The 23,072-nt window shown below is 40.5% G+C and overlaps 1 protein-coding gene across 8 annotated transcripts in view; it reads right to left on the bottom strand.

The window, feature by feature from the left end:
* PCSK5 (proprotein convertase subtilisin/kexin type 5) overlaps positions 1-23,072 on the bottom strand; it is a 449,309-nt gene that overhangs the window by 320,738 nt on the left and 105,499 nt on the right. For all 8 annotated transcript variants that reach the window (XR_003790774.1, XM_029202704.1, XM_029202698.1 and 5 more), the window contains exons 4-5: positions 7,817-7,960; positions 3,893-3,969 (exon numbers count right to left, since the gene is read on the bottom strand). Coding sequence is in view for 7 of the 8 variants with exons in the window: in XM_029202704.1 (XP_029058537.1) it covers positions 3,893-3,969; positions 7,817-7,960 (221 nt within the window). In the remaining variant the exon portion in view is untranslated. The remainder of the gene's footprint in view (positions 1-3,892; positions 3,970-7,816; positions 7,961-23,072) is intronic.

Here is a 23,072-nt window from a genome sequence, read left to right as displayed (position 1 = left end):
TTTGAGATAATTGTAATTTTTAACTGATTATTTTTCGAGAACTGGATATAGGAATTGAACACATAATTATAATAACAGCTATAATTACCTAGTGCCTATTAGATAGTCAGCCCTATGCTTGGTGTTTTACATATTTTATTGCTAATCTTTGGAAGTATTATTATGCCCATTTTAGATATTTTTAAAAATACTAAAGCTCAGAATAGTTAGGCCTAAAGACCATAAAGCTATTAAGGTGAACCAAGGATAAAAGTCAACTCTCTTAAACTACAAACCACTCTTTATTTCCTGATGCCAAATGACTTCTATTGAAACAGAATTAACTATCTGTGGATCCACACTTAAAGACAGATCCATCAGTCATATTTATAATTATGGTCTAATGAGCAGAGAGGATATTTTAACCCTAAATGTCTGAATACATGCTTGTGGTTGGCCAAGAAAAAACTGGGCAGCAGTACTGATAGGAGATAAAGGGACATGTGATGCCCCACGTGACTGCTGATGTTCATAAAACAGAAGCTGGAGTGGTGGTGTTGCCCCTCTGAAAATGCCCCATTTCACTGTCAAGGCTACAAACTAAGCACACATCCAGAACAATGCCTGTGTCCTCCAACACTCAAACCCACACTGCACTCAATGAACCATGAACAGTACTTAGAATGAGTCAAAGCAGGACACACTAGAATACCCCAGAGGAAGCGGGATGGTAGTGACTCTTCCCGAATAAAAGTCTTGGGGAGCTGCCAAGTTGGAAAGGAATCTTCACGAAGGATACAGTTTTTAAAAGGCAGCCTGTAAAAAGCCATCAAAGCGAACACTCAAAGAATTGTCTTCACACACAGCCTTTGCAGTTAGCACTGTCAGTCACAGGACAGATAGGCCCTTGGAGAACAGTCACCATTACCACTGAGTTTCGATGCAAAAGTCACCACATGTAGATTCAGACAGAACTGGCTACAGGGCACAATACACTTTCAGTTTCCACCTACAGCCCCTCTTGTCCCTTCATACCCTGTACAAGGATACTGTGGGTGTTAACTTGATCTCGACTTTCCTCTAGCTTTCCTGTTTATCTTTTCTCTATACACACAAATGTTGATGGGATAACTTTAGCTAACAGATATGGTATAATCAGTTCTACTATCATGCTTGCCTTGAAAACACACATTTCTTCCAATAACACTGATATATTAGAGAGTGATTTGAGTATAATGTGAAATTTGCATTTGTTTATGCACAATTTTGTCCCAGAAACTCTAGGTGACTGTAGAAAACAGACCTAGTTGCACTGAGCACTGTAGGAATGCACGAAACACACAGAGCTGCACACCTTAGGAGCACAATGGTCCACATGTGTCTACTTCTGGTGCTGTTACTTCCTCTTTGACCTCAGATAACCCTCCTTCCACTTCAGAATAACTTGCAAGCTGCCATGCTTCCAAAAACCATCCTGGAGGGTAGCCTCCACTCTGCTTATTTTCCCCCTTCCTCCCAGCCTATTTTGTTATTTTCCTCTCTACTCTCTGTTCTTCTTCAAAGTTTTCAGCTTTATCTCTTTTTTCTTCCTCTTTTTTTTCTTGCACACAGAGTGGCAGGCATGTGAGTAGAAGTAGATGCAATGGGTACACGCTTCCATAAGCAAATTTCAGGTCTTATTCAAGATGAAGTGCCAGGAGGAGCAGTAAAGGTGTCAGGGAGTGGGAGATACAAACTATTGGGTGTAAGACAGGCTACAAGGATGTATTGTACAACACGGGGAATATCGCCAATATTTTGTAAAAACTGTAAGTGGAGTGTAACCTTTATAAACTGTATAAAAAATTTAAAAAGAACAGTGCAACTTAAGAAGTCAGTGTCATAAGAGAATTGTATTATAAACATACTAGCTAGAATTTAATTTCATAATGATAAGACACAGATTAAGTATAAAATTGATGGAAACGGACTTTGAACCCAGCCTCGCTATGAATCATATCCTTACTATTTTGAAGGATCAGACTGGCACGCAGTCTCGAGCCTTCTTTATGACAGGATGTGAAAGGTCAGCTCAGCGCTCTGTATTCTCCAAATATTTTGGTCAATAATTCAGCCTTTCTTCCTCTCAAATTTACTGTTATTGAAACCAATTATCTCTAGTTACAACTCATTTAAATGACAGATACTTGGATCATTTTCCTTTTCATTACCATAAGGGCTCTGGCCTTGTGTATAATATGCAGAGCAAGAGTTTATAAACAAACCACTTGAGTTTGATTCTTTGTTTCCTAACTTCTTCACCGCTTACTACCTGTTTAACCCTTATCCACTTGACCTGTCTGAGCCTTTTTTTTCCTTCACATCTAAGGGCTGAATGCAAAAAAAGATAATTTAAAGAAGGACTTTTTTAAATTTAAAAAATTAAAAAAACGATTAAGTGCCACATTTATTATAGTTTTATAAATTTCTTAACCACTTAACATGAATAAAGTGTTAACATGAAGAAGTTTTAATAGGTCCCTATCATTTTTCTGTGTCATTGATGAAGCTTCTAAGCTTTTCCTATTACTCTATGGTTTTAGACTTTGCAGAGCGCAAGTATTTTTAGGAGTATATGTGTCACACTAGAGTAGAATGGACTGGAGAATGAAATTTATCGGTGACCTTTTAAGTATGGAAGCTTCAAGTTTCTTCTTCAGTGTTTCATGCTAGTTTGCAAATTAGGTTAAATAAATTAGCTCACATTGACTCAAATTATAACCCTTTGTGTGAAATTGACCATAACTTTAAACAGTGTAATCTAGACAGTAATGACCAGGCTTGAAAGAAAATGATCCAGTTTACTTTAGGTCCCTTTCTCTTTTTGTTTGGAAAGTTCTGGAAAATTCTATCTACATCAATTTGTATATTAATGCTTTCACCACTGAATTTGATTTATAATATTGACTCATTAATATTAAAAAACAGCCTATTTTTCACAGTAACTTTTTTGAGGCTTCTTTGTAAATGGTAAGAAGAGGGGAAAAAAAAAAAGAAAAACCCATGTACAGTCACAATTATCTAGGCCACACTGGTTTTATCTAAACTTACTGACTTACTTAAATAATACCAGCTGAGAAACTTTTCCCTACAGAAAAATGCAGGCTAGAAATAGTACATAATAAATGGGTAAAGCACCTCTCTTTATAACTTCTGTGATTCCAAACAAAAACATGTAAATAAAACTTCAAATGGTAGTATCTAAATCACAGCATTATCCTGGAGAAACTGCAGTAAAAGCAAAAAAGTTACTGTGATCTAGAGATTAGAAACACCTACTAATCTTTTAAAAATACCTGGATCATCGTAAGCAAGAAATGGATGTGTATTTCATTTGCTTTCAAAAAACACACTGTACTAACTGGAAAGTGTAAACGTGGTTACTCTTGACTGTGAGGATAAGAAAGGTAATGTGTTCCATATGTGGCAAACCACATAGGTATTTCAGGTGTATTAGTAAAAAACACAATCACTACAAAGTAGAAAAGAAAAAGAAGCAAATCAGAAAGCACTGGCAGAGACCTCAAGCACAGCATTCAATCAAATGCGTTGAACTTAACAGAATAAAGTAACCCTCTCGGGGGGTACTTTGTTTTGCCTCTCCCTTTAGCACCCCTATCCCTAAACAAATGGGTCACAGTCCAATGAACACCTGAGGAATATTCCCCAACCGCACCCTCAAGTCATTCCCCAGAGTTCTCTCTGCAACCACTCTTACTATGTGGGCCACGCCTTTTTATATCCAGAAGCTTTAGCAGAAAGACACTTGTTTATCTTGGAGCAAATTAGGGATCAAAAAAGTACTTCCCTCCGCAAGAGCAGAAAACAAAGCTCCCTGCCAGCCACATACCAGGTACCCCCACTTGGGCCTTACTTGTTCTCGTTGCTCGCGTCATAACGAGGCATGGGGTCTAAGTCGTTCCCATTCACGTCACAACTCGCCAGAGCATCCTATGGTCACAGAGGAGAGAGAGAAAGGAGACAGACGTTCATTAATTAGCCATGCACCTGAAGGCTCATGCCTCCTTAAACACATTTCTGCAAGAGAGTAATTAGAGTAAATAATACACTCACGGTCCGGTGGTGTCAGGATGCCTTCTTCTGTAATAATCAGGGTCATATCTTTCCCCATGAAGGTGAAGAAATAGTCTCTACAGACCAAAGATGTGCCCAGTCCACTCTTGCCAGCACTTTTCCCTCATACCTAGCACTGACCCCTCACCCCAGTGCTTTGAAGATGTCCTCGACAACCACCTTCTCTGCGAAGTACTGCTAGAACACCTAGAAGGCAGTGATTTATTCTTCGCCGACTCTCTCTGTATTCCTTACTTCATTTCTTGAGTGTGCAAATTCCTTATCACAATTCAAAGATTTTTGGAGACAGAAATCATTCACAAATAATTGGCAAGCCAATTAAAAATCATCATTAGAAATCTATTATATCAGGTATCTTGGGACCTCTATTAGGCAATATTTGTCTGGTTTCAGATGTTTTATCTACCATAAAAGGGTCTACAATTCAAGACTTCGTACTAACACCAAATGGTCTTTCGCCCCAACCAAAATAATGACCAAAATTTTGTTATATGTCAAAGTTTCAAAATGAAGCAGAAGTTTCTCTGAAACCAAAGCTGAATTTATTTGTTTGCTTTTTTAAATGATTGTGAAAAATCTTCAAATTACTAAAAAAAAAAAATTAATGGATTGTTCCATCATCTAAATTTATATCACCATAGATAGAACTAATTTAGGATGTTTTGAATTTTCTGATGCTTTATGATGATTTATTTCTGTTATCAGTTTTAGTGAAAGTAAATGCTATCTTTGTTTTCTGTCTTTATCAAAGGCTCTTGTTTCTGAAAATAACTTAAAGTACATGGAGTCTGAAATGTTTGGGGGGAGTAAGCAAAACACACGTGACATATAAAGGTGATAAGTCTCTGCTTCCCGTACAAAGGAACATACAAAGCAGCCCACCTCAGCAGTCATTACAGCATGAAGGATAATGCTGTGCGATTTCACTTATAAGGAAACAGAAGCCCGAGACAGGTTACGTGACTTGGCCAAAGGCATGAAACGAATTGCCTATGGCATTAAGACTGGAACCCAGCCACCCCATCCAATGTGCTTTTCTCTACTCTTCACCAGCTCCAACATTAGGGGAATCAAAAGGGCACCAGTACTGGTAATTGCACAGGTGAATTCTGGAGAATTTTCTTTCCGGGGAGAGAAAAGTGAGAAAGGTAAAGAATGCAATCACGTTTAGGTTAAGGCTCTTCGTGTTTAACCAAATGCATTTCTATGCAGTGCGGAGAAGGAACACCCTCTAAAAACTGCATTGCTTACGATAAGAAAGACCTCTTTGCTAGGCAGTGGACAGCCACGGTTCTGTTCTTTATATGACCTGGGCTAACTCACTTTAGTATTCAGGCCTCAGTGTCTACCCTATCAAATGAGGAGGCTGAACTGAAGTTCCTTTCTAGCTCTAAAGTTCCATTCTGTGAAGAGACACAAGTTTATCTGAGTGTGCTTGGAGGCCAGGGTAAGGGCAGCCAATCAAGTGTCTTGTACAAATGAGAACTAAATGAACTTGCATTTCCTTCTCTCTCTCTCTCTGTTTTTCAACCTTAGGGAAAATCATCTAATTTAGGAGAAACTGTTTCAACATTTCATTGTAAAAATTGATTTGTGAAGTTTCTTAGCTGAATTTTTGAAACAAAAAGGGCAACAGGGTAGAATACTGAGAGACAAAGCAGTTAAAGTTGATAAAAGTATAAGGTGATATTGGGTGGTCCTGAGCGAAGGTCTTCGTAAGGTCAGAAATATGGGTGGCTGTGTGAGCCAGTGGTAGTTTCTGATGTGTCAAGGAAGTGACTTGGAAGTATTTTATGTGCAAAGATAAAAAGAGAATCTTTTCAGGTTTGAGGGCCAAAAGGAAAACTAAGAGAAAGTAAGTGTCACGCAATAAGTGAGACTGAGCAAATGAAAAATAAACATTGGAGAGCATATATGGCCATCGCTACCTAAATGGTTTCATGAGAAAATGAAGCGGCAGATGAGAAAGAAGCCAGAGGAGAGATGGTCAGAGAGACAGATACAGGGAGTCATTCCCACAGTGCAGGGAAACCATGTCTTCCCATGCTGGAGAGAGAGAGAGTGACAGAGAGAGAGAGAGGGGGGGGGAGATATAGCAGACTTCAAGAGGACAGTATGTCCACCTTAAGGAAAAGGCCATGTCCATTCTGAGTGAGTCCAGGACAAGGGGCCACCGCTGTGTCCACCAGTTACCGGGGAGCAAAGAGGAGAGAAAGGCAGCAGGCCTGCGAGGATGGTGAGTCCTTCGTGTTAATGTGCAACGGGAAGCTACGGGCCAGGCCCCTCTCAGAACTCTCCACAAACTCAGGGCACCGTGAGATGGGCTGGGCTTCCTGACGTTGCTCCCTTAATGATGATGAATATAGAAAAGAGAAGAGAAAAATCTGAGGGGATGTGGTCCTCCCAGTTATAGCTAGGGTTTTCTGTGGGCACCTTCCGTAAACACGAAGCAAAGCTTCCCACCCCGGCCCCTGACTTTCCTCCTTAAGGATCAATATGACTCCTGGCTTCATTATGATTTAGAGCTGCTTGTATTTTCAAGGCTGTGAGAGGAAACTTGTAAGCTGAGAGAAGACCACCAACTTTGACATTTTTTTCAATAACAACATGAAATACAATATAGGAAAACTCTTACAACCAAAGTTTGGGGATTAAAAGGAGTTATGAAGGAACAGAGAGGGACACAGGTCAAAGTGACTGAAGTCCTAGTGGGTGTGCGGTGATAAACCAGTGCTCTAGTGGAAGTAGTCGTCTACAGAAAAGAGCTTAGAAGGCACTTGGTGTGAGTGGGATCCAGCAGGAGTGTCTGCTGAGCCCTGACAGAAATCAGAGAGCTGCATCTGCGGATAAGAGGGAGTCACTGCAGGCTCTTAAGTAACAAAAGAGATATTTCAGGGAGAACACCAAGGTGTCATGAGAAACAAATCTGAGCAGAGAATGGCATATTGGGAGATAATTATGGTATTTTTAACCAAACTTAGGGAGGAGAAGCTGATGGAAAGGAGGCGTTTGGAGAGTAGAAGAGGGAGGGGTCATTGACCTATTTCCAGGCAGGAAATATCACAGTGGTAAAGGGGACCCCAGGGACAGAAACCGACCCCAGTGTCCAGTGGACACTGGGTATCAAGACTGTGGTTTTCAATGAAAGTACTGAGTCTCAGCCCTTTCACTTGCTCTGTGACCTTGGGCTCACGTTATGTTCTGAGTCCTGGAATCTCAGTCCTTTCTTAAGCAAGGGAATTGACTGATTCCTAAGGACTTCTGGGAGGCTCTTCATTATTGCCCTTTAAAAAGGGAGAGGCAGAGAGAGAAAGAGACTCGCAGAATAACTTGAGAAGGGTTCTAAGCACGCTTTCTCCATAAAGGAAACAAGGAGTGCTATCTGGCTGCATGGATGAATTGCTGAGAAGAGTGGATGTTGTCAGTAGCACAAGGGAAGGGTGCTGGAAACCGGTTTCCGCTACCTTATCACCTGCATTTTGTCATCAGAACATCAAAGGCACACAAAAGTGGGTAGCGGGATAGCCTTACCTCCTGCTTCCTGTCCTCCAAGAGTGCATCCTTTATAAGATGGGAGCAACACGCAGAGCCTACTGTACCCGCTGGCTGCATTTTTCAGTGGTTTTCCCCCTTTTGGAGCATCCTAACATGAGTTCCATTGTTTCCCAGGAGGGAAGCTGCTCTGACCACAGCAAATACTCACGTAGTTCTGCATCAGGTCTGGATGGGTCCTCTCAATGCCATCATCCAGGATGGTGACCACGATGTTCTTTCCTGTGTAGCCTCTCTTCCAGGCTCCTTCGATATTCATGTCTGACTGGCACGGATGTGTGTTGTCACTGCAGTGCTAAAGGTGTAAGAGGGAGAACTGGACGTTGCAGATTACCAAATAGTGAGGAGGCTGGAAAATCACTTACTTCTTAAGACAATGCATTAAATTAACAGGAATTTGGTGGATTGTCTGTTCAAGTAGAAGCGCAGATCTCCAACATGACAACAAGGGAAGGGAGGAAGGACAGATGTGGGGAAGGAAAGCAAGACAGAAATCTCTCCTGCCAGTTCTGCCCTGTTCTAATACCTTTGGAAAAACGTGATAAATAAAGTATATCTCAACAGCAGAATAATGGGTGCACCCATTTAATTGTTAGCATGTATTAATGACACATAAAAAGGCACTGTAGCATTTCATTTATAAACCCAAACTAGATAACTGAAGAACATATACCTTATCATTTCTTAAACAGGCACCTAGAAAAGCCTGGCTGTAAAAAAAGCCTCGGCAGCTTCTGTTACGGTGCCAGTCAGAGGTGTGCCACTGCTGTGAGAAACCCATTAATGAGAAAAAAATAACAGTTTCTTCAAACTTCTTTCAGCAAATTAACAATGAGCGTTGTCTCGTAATTTGTAGGGAGCCAACAGACTTATTCAGTGCTACTTTGAGAAGGGAGAGAAGAGTGCAGGGTCCAGACAGGGAACAGGCACAGGAAAATCTGTGTGAGGGCTTCAAAGGGCAGGCTGAAGAGGCATCGAATCTTAGCTCATTAGGTGTAATGATTTCATTCCACAATGGCTACAACATACAAACACATCAGTAAATAAATTAAACCAGCAGTTCTTCCCGATATAATTGACTAGCATTCGTCCAACCCACACAATTATCCCTTCAAAGTCCATCTCTATGAAATATCCCTCTGAGTGGTGTTTTCCAGGTTCTTAAGGCTCAGCAGAGGAACAAAGGAAAAGGGATGTGCCGTAGCCTACTGCCATGGCAACGCAATGGTCCACAACATTCACTATCTCCCTCCTGCTTTGTAACAGTTCAGCACTTCAGGAGGGGAAGAGAACATGAGCTCTGTATGCTCTAAGCATGATGGAGACCCCACTGCCACTGACTCATCTAACACATACTTTATTGAGCACTTACTACATGCTGGGGTATATGGCAGTGAACATGGAAGATGAGGTCCCTGTCCTCATGACCTCTCTAAAGGGGAAACACAGATGATAAAGAAAACAAGGAAGACCATTCAGAACACTCCTTATGTCTTAAAGGAGTTAAAGAGGGTAATATGGCGGTCAATGCTGAGCAGTCTGAGTACACACCTCTCTGGGGGGGGGATGGACAGAAAAGACCCCAGTTTCTGAGAAAGTGAAATGTGAGTTGAGATATGACTGATGAGAAAGAGCTGGCTTGCCCAAGAGCTTAGACCTTGTCGTGGTAGAGGACACAGCAAATGCAATGACCATAAGGTGAGAAACAGATTTGTGCATTGAAGAAAGAGAAAGAAGATGGGGTCTAGCTGAAGCTTAGTGGATGAGCAGGAAAATGGCATAAAAGGTAGCAGATCAGAATGGGCAACAGAGGTCAGGTCATCCCAGGCTTTGCAGCCATGACTTGACTTTTATTTTAAGTACAACCTAAATGGAAGCTCACCTCTTTCCAAACTTTACCCCTCCAAATCCAGTGCTAACTAGTGGCAGATACCTCTAATACCTTTGTCGCACATCATAAACACACTTGAGTAGTTTTATGGATTCATTCTAACAAACGGTGTGCTCAGTTTTCATCACAGATAATATCAATTTCATTGAAAATAGGGGCTTATATATTTTATGAACACTTGTAACTTTCTGCCACTTTCTTGACTTCTTTCTGGCACTTGAGGCCCTGCACTACCATCTATTACTACACTGATCCAATTCCACTCTCCCCTCTCTCCCCAGTTTTTGGAGCACAGCTCAGGACCTACTGCCTCCCACTTGGCTAGCTCTTCCCCTTCCCTGAACTTAGGAATGAAGAGAGACAGACACAGACACACACACACACCACACAACACACCACACACACACAACACACACACACAACACACATTCTGTTTTACACAGTCCAACCCCAACTTACTGAATTCTGCTGAACTGTGGTTGAGTGTTGAATCTTGTGTGTGAATTTTGTCTCCTTTGTAAGCCTCTAGAAGACTATGCATTAAACCAAGTCTGATCTAGGATTTCAGTCAATATTGGCTTATCGATTACACACCAGAAGGGAGGGCATATTCTCCACTTTATATCCAAGTTCACATCTGCCAAATGCTTGCTCCTCCAACCTCGTCAGAGATATCTAGCCAGCTAACGCTTGGTTAACAGATCATGAAAGAAACAGTGTAGATTTACAAAATGCCCATGTTTTTCGGAAGTCTCATTCTAGCCAAGAGTTTGGGCCTCTCCTCACCAAACATTTTAATTTAACACAAAGCAACCCTCACAGGTTTCCATTTCATTTTTTTCTTTTTCAAAACCTGCTCTGGCCACCTGTGGTATCGTTTGTGACACAAAGTAGCATTAATGTGGCCAAGAGGTGGGTGGGAGGAAGGAAATGCACGGGAAATGGGTCACCCACACATGGATAACTGTCCTGGAGTGGAGGGATGCTGCCTGAAATTGTAATTATGAAAGTTGAAGAAAACCCACCGTGTATGGAAAACATGTGTGTTCAAAGTGGAGCAGTTAGGTTTCTTTCTTCCACCTCTGCTTCTGTTGAATCTGACTTCACCATTAAATATTTTTGAACCACTTTTTTTCTTTTCATCTGCCAACATGGTATTGGTAGAAGGGGAAGGAGGGAAAATATCCAATTGATACTTTCATTTGGATAATCTAATATATCAGGTAGCTAAAACGTCAAAGAAAAAAAAAAAGATGATCAGAGCCAGGGGTGTTTCTGGAAAATGAGTAATAAGATCAGTGGACCCTTAAACGAGGACCCTATCTTTAGATTTTTAACACCCATTTCAAGTAGTCCAGACTTGTTTCATAAGCTCAAGGCATCCAAAGAGCAAAAACTACAGAAAATACTGACGCCAGTCAATGCAGCCCAAATGAAAAGGAATTAGTCATTTCCTTAACTGCCTGATCAAAATGGTCTTTAAACCGGGCTCTATTTACTTGACAGCGATCTATGTTTCAGCATTACCCAAAGGCAAAAGGAACACATATTAGCCATGATTCCCTCATCCTCAGCCTGCCATGTTAATTCCTGCTCTGGCACAGATCTCTTAAGACTAGTTTCTGGAATTGTCTTACCCCATATAGTCCCGAGGCTGGTATTCACAAAAGGGGCCAGTCAGAAATTTCCAGCATATTTAAAGCTGATGAAAACCACATACGTGCACTGTATATGTAAGACAAATATTTAGATTAATATATGCACCTTCGGCTCTGAATAATGTCCTGTATTTCAATAATGGTCTATGCACAGATGACAAACTATTTAGAAAGGACACAAAATAGCAAATATCTACAGAAACAATGGTTACTACCTAGGTCTCTCATTTCCTTATCAATAAAAACTTTTATTCTTTTCAGGAATGAAATTTTAGAGAGATTGTCCTGTGAGTTCTAGAAAAGGCCTCTTCCATACCAGGGTTATGAGCTCTTTTGCTTATAAACCACTCTGGGTGTGTCTACTTCTCTTGCGTCTTTATAAACATATCACAATGTTTGCTAAATGAAAGAACAGTTTATACCCAAAATAAACACCTTTGTTATGCTCTCACCACCAATTTCTTCAGACTAGGGGGTGGGTCGGAACCCTCAGTGTCATTATTTTTAAACTTTTCCAGGTTCTTAAGGTCTCCAATGAACTGCCAATTTATATGCTGCCAATAGTCGGCTAACATTGAAAACATCTGTTGCTCATTTCCATTGATAAAGTGGTTCATAAGACTGCATCTCTTGACTCTACAACATTAATAAGAAAGCAGAATTAAATACACAAAAAATCTGTTTTAAGAAACAGACTCAAAGACATAGAAAACAAACTTATGGTTACTAAAGGGGGGAGGCAGGACAGGGATAAATTACGAGCTTGGGATTAACAGATACACACTTCTCTTTTTTTTTAACATCTTTATTGGAGTATAACTGCTTTACGATGGTGTGTTAGTTGCTGCTGTATAACTAAGTGAATCAGCTATATATACAGCTGCATCCCCATATCCCCTCCCTCTTGCATCTCCCTTCCACCTCCCCTATGAGACCCCTCTAGTTGGACACAAAGCATGGAACTGATCTCCCTGTGCTATGCAGCTGCTTCCCCCTAGCTATCTGTTTTACATTTGGTAGTGTATATATGTCCATGCCACTCTCTCACTTCGTCCCAGCTTACCCTTCCCCCTCCCCGGGTCCTCAAGTGCATTCTCTATGTCTGCGTCTTTATTCCTGTCCTGCCCCTAGCTTCTTCAGAACCTTTTTTTGTTTTGTTTTAGATTCCATACATATGTGTTAGCATACGGTATTTCTTTTTCTGACTTACTTCACTCTGTATGACAGTCTCTAGGTTCATCCAACTCACTACAAATAACTCAATTTCATTTCTTTTCATGGCTGAGATATTCCATTGCATGTATGTGCCACATCTTCTTTATCCATTCATCTGTCTATGGACACTTAGGTTGTTTCCACGTCCTGGCTATTGTAAATAGAGCTGCAACGTACATGGTGGTACATGACTCTTTCTGAATTATGGTTTTCTCAGGGTATATGCCCAGTAGTGGGATTGCAGGGTTGTATGGTAGTTGTACTTTTAGTTTTTTAAGGAACCACCATACTGTTCTCCATAGTGGCTGTATCAATTTACATTCCCACCAACAGTGCAAGAGGGTTCCCTTTTCTCCACACCCGCTCCAGCATTTGTAGATTTTTTGATGATGGCCACTCTGACTGCTGTAGGGTGATACCTCATTGTAGTTTTGATTTGCATTTCTCTAATGATTAGTGATGTTCAGCATCCTTTCATATGTTTGTTGGCAATCTGTATATCTTCTTTGGAGGAATGCCTACTTAGGTATTCTAACCATTTTTGGATTGTTTGTTTTCTTGATATTGAGCTGCATGAGCTGCTTGTATACTTTGGAGATTAATCCTTTGTCAGTTGCTTCATCTGCAAATATTTTCTCCCATTCTGAGGGTTGTCTTTTCGTCTTGTTTATGGTTTCCTTTTCTGTGCAAAAGCTTTTAAGTTTCATTAGGTCCCATTTGTTTATTTTTGTTTTTATTTCCATTTCTCTAGGAGGTGGGACAGAAAGGATCTTGCTGCGATTTAGGTCATAGAGTGTTCTGCCTATGTTTTCCTCTAAGGGTTTTATAGTGTCTTGCCTCACATTTAGGTCTTTAATCCATTTCGAGTTTATTTTTGGCTATGGCGTTAGGGAGTGTTCTAATTTCATTCATTTTTTAAAATACATTTATTTATTTATTTACTTTTGGCTGTGCTGGGTGTTCATTGATGCGCGCAAGCTTTCTCTAGTTGCGGAGGGTGGGGGCTACTCTTTGTTGCAGTGCATGGGCTTCTCATCGTGGTGGCTTCTCTTGTTGCGGAGCACAGGCTTAGGCGCACTGGCTCAATAGCTGTGGCGCGAGGGCTTAGTTGCTCCATAGCATGTGGGATCTTCCTGGATGAGGGCTCGAACCCATGTCCTCTGCACTGGCAGGTGGATTCTTAACCACTGTGCCACCAAGGAAGTCCCTAATTTCATTCTTTTAAATGTAGCTGTCCAGTTTTCCCAGCACCACTTATGGAAGAGGCTGTTTTTCTCCATTTTATATTCTTGCCTCCTTTATCAAAGATAAGGTAACCATATGTGTGTGGGTTTATCTCTGGACTTTCTATCGTGTTCCATTGATCTATATTTCTGGTTTTGTGCCAGTACCATACTGTCTTGATTACTGTAGCTTTGTAGTATAGTCTGAAGTCAGGGAGCCTGATTTCTCTAGCTCCCTTTTTCTTTCTCAAGATCACTTTGGCTATTCGGGATCGTTTCAGTTTCCATACAAATTGTGAAATTTTTGTTCTACTTCTGTGAAAAATGCCATTGGTAATTTGATAGGGATTGCATTGAATATGTAGATTGCTTTGGGTAGTAGAGTCATTTTCACAATGTTGAATCTTCCAATCCAATCCAAGAATATGGTATATCTTTCCATCTGTTTGTATCATATTTAATTTCTTTCATTAGTGTCTAATAGTTTTCTGCATACAGGTCTTTTGTCTCAAGTAGGTATATTCCAGGTATCTTACTCATTTTATTGCAGTGGTAAATAGGAGTGTCTCCTTAGTTTCTCTTTCAGATTTTTCATCATTAGTGTATAGGAATACAAGAGATTTCTGTGCATTAATTTTGTATCCTGCTACTTTACCAGATTTGTTTATTAGCTCTAGTAGTTTTCTGGTAGCATCTTTAGGATTCTCTATGTATAGTAGCGTGTCATCTGCAAACAGTGACAGCTTTACTACTTCTTTTCTGATTTGGATTCCTTTTATTTCTTTCTCTTCTCTGATTGCTGTGGCTAAAACTTCCAACACTATGTTGAATAACAGTGGTGAGAGTGGACAACCTTGTCTTGTTCCTGACGTCTGAGGAAATGGTTTCAGTTTTTCACCACTGAGAACAATGTCGGCTATGGATTTGTCAAATATGGCCTTTATTATGTTGAGGTAAGTTCCCTCTATGCCTACTTTCTGGAAGGTTTTTATTATAAGTGGGTGTTGAATTTTGTCGAAAGCTTTTCCTGCACCTATTGAGATGATCATATAGTTTTTCTCCTTCAGTTTGTTAATTTGGTTTACCACATTAATTGATTTGCATATATTGAAGAACCCTTGAAGAATCCTTGCATTCCTGGGATAAGCCCCACTTGATCATGGTGTATGATCCTTTTAATCTGCGGTTGGATTCTGTTTGCTAGTATTTTGTTGAGAATTTTTGCATCTTTGTTCATCAGTGATGTTGGCCTGTAGCTTTCTTTCTTTGTGACATCTTTGTCTGGTTTTGGTATCAGGGTGATGCTGGCCTCGTAGCATGAGTTTGGGAGTGTTCCTCTCTCTGCTATATTTTGGAAGAGTTTGAGAAGGATAGGTGTTAGCTCTTCTCTAAATGTTTGATAGAATTTGCCTGTGAAGCCATCTGGTCCTGGGCTTCTGTTTGTTGGAAGATTTTTTTTTTTTGCGGTACGCGGGCCTCTCACTGTTGTGGGCTCCCCCGTTGCGGAGCACAGGCTCACGGGCCTAGCCGCTCTGCGGCATGTGGGATCTTCCCGGACCGGGGCACGAACCCATGTCCCCTGCATCGGCAGGCAGACTGTCAACCACTGCACCACCAGGGAAGCCCTGTTGGAAGATTTTTCATCACAGTCACAATTTCAGTGCTTGTGATTAGTCTGTTTATATTTTCTACTTCTTCCTGGTTCGGTCTCGGAAGGTTGTGCTTTTCTAAGAATTTGTCCATTTCTTCAAGGTTGTCGATTGTATTGGCATATAGCTGCTTGTAGTAACATCTCATGATCCTTTGTATTTCTGCAGTGTCAGTTGTTACTTCTCCTTTTTAAATTTCTAATTCTATTGATTTGAGTCTTCTCCCTTTTTTCTTGATGAGTCTGGCTAATGGTTTACCAATTTTGGTTATCTTCTCAAAGAACCAGCTTTTAGTTTTATTGACCTTTGCTATTGTTTCCTTCATTTCTTTTTACTTATTTTTGATCTGATCTTTATGATTTCTTTCCTGCTAACTTTGGGGTTTTTCTGTTCTTCTTTCTCTAATTGCTTTAGGTGTAAGGTTAGGTTGTTTATTTGAGATTTTTCTTGTTTCCTGAGGTAGGATTGTATCGCTATAAACTTCCCTCTTAGAACTGCTCTTGCTGCCTCCCATAGGTTTTGGGTTGTAGTATTTTCATTGTCACTTGTTTCTAGGTATTTTCTGATTTCCTCTTTGGTTTCTTCAGTGATCTGTTGGTTATTTCATAGTGTATTGTTTAGCCTCCGTGTGTTTGTATTTTTTTCTGTTTTTTTCCTGTAACTGATATCTAGTATTGTGTTACTGTTGATTTCCCCTTTCATGGCTGTTAGCATTTGCCTTATGTATTGAGGTGCTCCTATGTTGGGTGCATAAATTTTTACAATTGTTATATCTTCTTCTTGGATTGATCCCTTGATCATTATGCAGTGTCCTTCTTTGTCTCTTGTAATAGTCTTTATTTTAAATTCTATTTTGTCTGATATGAGAATTGCTACTCCAGCTTTCTTTTGATTTCCATTTGCATGGAATATCTTTTTCCATCCCCTCACTTTCAGTCTGTATGTGTCCCTAGGTCTGAAGTGGGTCTCTTGTAGACAGCATATATGTGGGTCTTGCTTTTGTATCCATTCAGCCAGTCTATGTCTTTTAGTTGGAGCATTTAATCCATTTACATTTAAGGTACTTATCGATATGTATGTTCCTATTACCATTTTCTTAATCATTTTGGGTTTGGTATTGTAGGTCTTTTCCTTCTCTTGTATTTCCTGCCTAGAGAAGTTCCTTTAGCATTTGTTGTAAAGATGGTTTGGTGGTGCTGAATTCTCTTAGCTTTTGCTTGTCTGTAAAGGTTTTAATTTCTCCGTCGAATCTGAATGAGATCCTTGCTGGGTAGAGTAATCTTGGTTGTAGGTTTTTTGCTTTCATTACTTTAAATATGTCCTGCTACACCCTTTTGGCTTGCAGAGTTTCTGCTGAGAAACCAGCTGTTAACCTTATGGGGACTCCCTTGTATGTTAGTTGTTGCTTTTCCCTTGCTGCTTTTAATATTTTTTCTTTGCATTTAATTTTTCATAATTTGCTATGTGTCTTGGCATGCTTCTCCTTGGATTTATCCTGTATGGGACTCTGCACTTCCTGGACTTGATTGACTATTTCCTTTCCCGTATTAGTGAAGTTTTCAACTATAATCTCTTCAAATATTTTCTCAGTCCCTTTCTTTTTCTCTTCTTCTTCTGGGACCCCTATAATTCGAATGTTGGTGTGTTTAATGTTGTCCCAGAGGTCTCTGAGACTGTCCTCAAATCTTTCCATTCATTTTTCTTTATTCTGCTCTGCGGTAGTTATTTCTACTATTTTATCTTCCAGGTCACTTATCCGTTCTTCTTCCTCAGTTATTCTGCTATTGATTCCTTCTAGAGAATTTTTAATTTCCTTTATTGTGTTGTTCATCATTGGTTGTTTGCTCCTTAGTTCTTCTAGGTCCTGTTAAATGTTTCTTGTATTTTCTCCATTCTATTGCCAAGATTTTGGATCATCTTTACTATCATTACTCTGAATTCTTGTTTAGGTAGACTGCCTATTTCCTCTTCATTTGTTTGGTTGGGTGGGTTTTTACTTTGCTCCTTCAGCTGTTGCGTATTTCTCTGTCTTCTCATTTTGCTTAACTTACTGCACTTGGGGTCTCCTTTTCGCAGGCTGTAGGTTTGTAGTTCTCGTTGTTTTTGGTGTCTGCCCCCAGTGGCTAAGGTTGGGTCAGTGGGTTGTGTAGGCTTCCTGGTGGATGGGACTGGTGCCTGTGTTCTGGTGGATGAGGCTGGATCTTGTCTTTTTGGTGGGCAGGACCGCATCCGGTGGTGTGTTTTGGGGTGTCTGTGAACTTATTATGATTTTAGGCAGCCTCTCTGCTAATGGGTGGTGTTGTGCTCCTGTCTCGCTAGTTGTTTGCCATGGTGTGTCCAGCATTGTAGCTTGCTGGTCGTTGTGTGGAGCTGGGTCTTAGCTTTGAGATGGAGATCTCTGGGAGAGCTTTCACCGTTTCGTATTACGTGGGGTTGGGTGGTCTCTGGTGGACCAATGTCCTGAACTCGGCTCTCCCACCTAAGAGGCTCAGGCCTGACACCCGGCCAGAGCACCAAGACCCTATCAGCCACACAGCTCAGAAGAAAAGGGAGGAAAAAAAGGAAAGAAAGAAAAATAAAGTTATTAAAATAAAATTTTTTTAATTATTAAAAATAAAAAAGTAATAAATAAAAAGAAAAAGAAAGAAGAGAGCAACCAAACCAATAAACAAATCTACCAATGATAACAAGTGCTAAAACTATACTAGGAAAAATAAAAAGTAACAGACAGAACCCTAGGACAAATGGTAAAAGCAAAGCTATACAGACAAAATCACACAAAGAAGCATACACATACACACTCACAAAAAGAGAAAAAAATATATATACAAGAAAAGGAAGGGAGCAACCAAATCAATAAACAAATCTACCAATGATAATAAGCTCTAAATACTATATTAAGATAAACATAAACTAGAAACAAATTAGATGCAGAAAGCAAACCCCAAGTCTACAGTTGCTTCTAAATCCACCGTCTCGATTTTGGGATGATTCATTGTCTACTCAGGTATTCCACAGATGCAGGTACATCAAGTTGACTGTGGAGATTTAGTCCACTGCTCCTGAGGCTGCTGGGAGAAATTTCCCTTTCTCTTCTTTGTTCACACAGCTCCTGTGGTTCACACCTTTGGATTTGGCCCTGCCTCTGCATGTAGGTCGCCTGAGGGGGCTGTAGCTCAGGCCAGGGGGAGGGAGGGATACGAATGCAGGGTGAGCCTGCAGGGGCAGAGGTTGGTGTGATGTTGCAATAGCCTGAGGCACACCATGTGTTCTCCCAGGGAACTTTTCTCTGGATAACAGGACCCTGGCAGTGGCGTGCTGCACAGGCTCCCGGGAGGGGAGTGGATAGTGACCTGTGCTCTCACACAGGCTTCTTGGTGGCTGCAGCAGCAGCGTTAGTGTTTCATGCACATCTCTGGTGTCTGCGCTGATAGCCGCGACTCACACCTGTCTCTGGAGCTTGTTAAGGCGGTGCTCTGAGTCCCCTCTCCTTGTGCACCCAAAAACAATGGTCTCTTGCCTCTTAGGCAGGTCCTGGCTAGCTGTGGCACACTAGCCCCCTTCACGCAGTCTTCCCACAGCCAACCCCAGTCCTCTCCCTGGGATCTGACCTCTGACGCCGGAGCCTCAGCTCCCAGCCCCCACCCGCTCTGGCCGGCAGGTGAGCAGACAAGCCTTTCAGGCTGGTGAGTGCTGGTCGACACCAATCCTCTGTGCGGGAATCTCTCCGCTTTGCCCTCTGCACCCCTGCTGCTGTGCTCTCCTCTGTGGCTCTGAAGCTTCCCCCACGCCATCCCCCGTCTCCGCCAGTCAAGGGGCTTCCTAGTGTGTGGAAGCTCTTCCTCCTTCACAGCTCCCTCCCAGAGGTGCAGGTCCCATCCTTATTCTTTTGTCTGTTTTTCTTTTTTTTTTTTTTTCTTTTGCTCTACCCAGGTACGTGGGAGGTTTCTTTCCTTTTGGGAAGTCTGAGGTCTTCTGCCAGCGTTCAGTAGGTGTCTTGTAGGAGTTGTTCCACATGTAGATGTATTTTCGATGTATTTGTGGGGAGGAAGGTGATCTCCACCTCTTACCACTCCACCACCTTGAAGGTTCCCCCTACACTACTTTATGTAAACTAAACAACAAGGTCCTACTGCACAGCACAGGGAACAATACGCAATATCTTGTAATAACCTATAATCGAAAAGAATCTGAAAAATAATTTATATATATTCTGTATACCAGAAACTAACATAACATTGTAAGTCAACTACACTTCAATAAAAATAAATAAAGAAAAGAAAAATAAAGAAAATTTTAAAAATCTGTTTTACAGACAAATTCAGAAACATATCTAGTTAGCTGAGTAAAGTGTAAAAATCTGCTTGGAATTTTTTGTAAAATTTGGCGTCAAGAAGCTCTAAGAAATGGAAAAAAAAATAGAATCATTACCCTCTTAAGTGGACATAGAACTGACATGTAGTAGATTCTTAGTATGGCCAAGCATTGTGCTAATCCCTTTATATGAACTAGCTTCATTTAAGAGTCAGAACAACTACTGGAGAGAGGTGCTTTTATCATCTGCTTTTAACAGCTAAAGAACATGAGACTTAGCCTAGGTAACCTTCCAAAGGTCAAAGAGCTGGTCAATAGAATTAGGATTCAAAACCAAGCAGTCCTATGGTCTACGGAAACTCTTCTGTTAAAAGTCGAAACGAAAAGGGCTCGGGGGAGGGCAAAACACTGCAGACTCAGATAAGGAGCAGGTTAGGAGTGGATGTTGGACAGTATAGCTCCAGTAAAGAAATTCAAATAGTAGAAGTCTCCCTGGTCTTAGCACTGTGATCAGTACATTCAAGTGACAAGGCGGAACCTAGTTGGCTTAAGACTTTAGAGGCCTTCTCATGTTTCCTTATTCCACTTTCTGAAACACATCTTTTAGCGAATCATCAGTTTCTATTTGAACAGTTTCAATTACGGGGAGCTCACTTCTTTACTGAAGAGCCCATGACGTGCTGGTAAATCAGTTCTTTGAAAAGAAAATCTCTTATTTCTAGTGTTTGCCAATTTCCATGGGGTAGATACTCACATCATGGCCAGTTTTAAGCTACCATGCTTGCAGAATTCCTGAATGTGTAACAGTAAGCTTTCACAAGCTGTCGGAAGGTCACCCAGCAGCACACCACCGGGAACAGCTCACTGCATTGTTGGTCCTGCTCCATTTCTGATGAAGTCACCACTTCCCATAGGTCTGCCATCTGCTTCTCAGTACAGCTGAACCATGCAGGGGTTAGAGGCGCTGACCCTCCACGCAGTTGAAAATCCACGTATAACTGATAGCCGGCCACCTGTATGCATGGTTCCTCTGTATCTGCCTTTCCCCATCACAGATTCAACCAACCGCAAATTGTGTAGTACTATAGTATTTACTACTGAAAAAAATTCCACATATAAGTCAACTGGTGCAGTTCAAACCTGTGCTATTCAAGGGTCAACCACACTTGGGAACCACTGGGAAGTACCTAGGATTAGTTCTCTCCTTTGCAGTTTCAGACAATAGTGTTACTCTCTCTTGCAATTCTTTGGAGAAGATCTTTTTTAACCTTTCGTTCTCAGGGCTACCCGAAGCAAGAGGACTTCGAGCTTTTGTGAGCCCATGAGCTGATGGGTTCTCCTTGGGATCTATGAAGTAGAGATTTTGTGACCCCAAAACTGAAGATGCCTTCACAGATTTTAGAAGATCTAAATTAAGCTAGGGAAGTTCTCAGACATTTACTACTATATTTATGGGCCACTCTGATGGACTTCAAAACCTTTGTTCAGACATTTACTACTATATTTATGGGCCACTTTGATGGACTTCAAAACCTTTGCTATCACACACATTAAAAAAAAAAGATATTCCTGGCCAAAATAGATCCAATGTACATTTATCCAAGAATGATTATTCAATTTATGAACTTTCCAGAATTTCCAAGGAAGCCCAGTATGTTTCAACACCACCAAACTCAGCATAGCAAGTAAGGGACACTAGCTAGGTGAATCAGGCAGAGGAAAGGTTAAATTCCACCTCTGCTACCTGCCAGTTGTATGACTTTGTCTAGTTACCTAAATTCTTGAAATCTGATTTGTAGTTTGAATGCAGAGAATTGTTACGAAGGCTGAAGAAGATAAAATATGTAACAAAATGGATGCCTCCACATTCATAGGAGGCATCAGTGTTCCTAACAGTTTACAGAAGATGACCTCGGTTTAAGAAAAAAAAAGGAGCAATAGATTACTACAAAATAATGAGATGATGATTCTCTTCATTATCTGGAGAGATAGGTTAGGCAAACTTGAAAGGGCAATTCATCCTTGTAAGGATAGCTAGGATGATTTGAATATTTTACATTTGTGGCTGGGGGTCTCAGCTGGTGGTTGGAGATCAGGGATGGGGTGTAGGAGAAGAGAACAGTGTCCAGTTATTTTCTGGCACATCGGTCAAATGACCTCCTATGAATCACCATGTTTTACTCCTATGTATTTATACCAGTATTCCAACTTTGTTAGAACGGATCACATCTACCATAATATAATTTTGACAGAAGATCATTTCTTACTTACAAAATTTTAAGGATGTCCCACTTAATACCAAAGAAACATCAGAAAATAGAAAATATTAGAAGAAAGGCTGTTGTACAAAATATGCTCAAATAGAGGATAATGAGAATAAATCCAGTTCCTAAAATTCTACTCATAGTTGAGCATCAAAAAATTGAGGCAGTATAGTCAACAGATCTTTGACAAAGGAGCAAAGGCAATATAATGGACCTAAGATAGTCCCTTCAACAAATGATGCTGTAGCAAGTGGACATCCACATGCAAAAAAAAAAAAAAAAAAAAAAAAAAAGAATCTGGACATAGACCTACCACCTTCCACAAGAATTAACTCAAGATAGCTCATGGACCTAAATATAAAATGCAAGACTAAAAAAAACTTCTAGAAGATAACATAGGAGAAAACCTAGATGATCTTGGGTATGACTTTTTAGATATGACACTGAAGACATAATGCATGAAAGAAGTAACTGAAAAGCTAGACCTCATTAAAATTTAAAACTTCTGCTCTGTGAAAGACAATGTCAAGAGAATGAGAGGACAAGCCACAGAATGGGAGAAAATATTTGCAAAAGATAAAGGAATGTTATCCAAAATGTACAAAGTACTCTTAAACTCAACAATAAGAAAATAACCCAATTAAAAAATGGGCCAGTGACCTTAACAGACACCTCACTGAAGAAGATGATATACAGAAGGTAAATAAGCATATGAAAAGATGTTCCAAATCATATGTCAGCAGAGAGATGTAGATTTAAACGCCTATTAGAATGGCCAAAATCCAGAACACTGACACCACCAAATGTTGGTGAGGATGTGAAGCAACAGGAACTCTCATTCATTGCTGGTGGAAATTAAAAACAAATGGTTCAGTCACTTTGGAAGATTGCTTGGCAGTTTCTTACAAAACTAAACAATACTCTTAACCATACAATCCAGCAATTGTGCTCCTTGGCATTTACCCAAAGGAGTTGAAAATTTATGTCCACACAAAATCCTGCGAAGGGATATCTATAGCAGCTTTGTTCATAACTGCCAAAACTTGGAAGCAATCAAGATGCCCTTCAGTAGGTGGATAAATAAACTGTGGTGCCACAGAAAATGAAATATTATTCAGTACTAAAAAGCAATGCTCTAACAAGCCAGGAAAAGACATGGAGGAACCTTAAATGCATATGACTAAGTAAAAGAA

Source organism: Monodon monoceros, unplaced genomic scaffold (assembly GCF_005190385.1).
Source record: "Monodon monoceros isolate NGI ecotype Baffin Bay Population unplaced genomic scaffold, NGI_Narwhal_1 Super_Scaffold_5, whole genome shotgun sequence".
In the NCBI taxonomy this organism is placed as follows: Eukaryota; Metazoa; Chordata; class Mammalia; order Artiodactyla; family Monodontidae; genus Monodon; species Monodon monoceros.
This window is presented reverse-complemented; position numbering and strand designations above follow the sequence as displayed.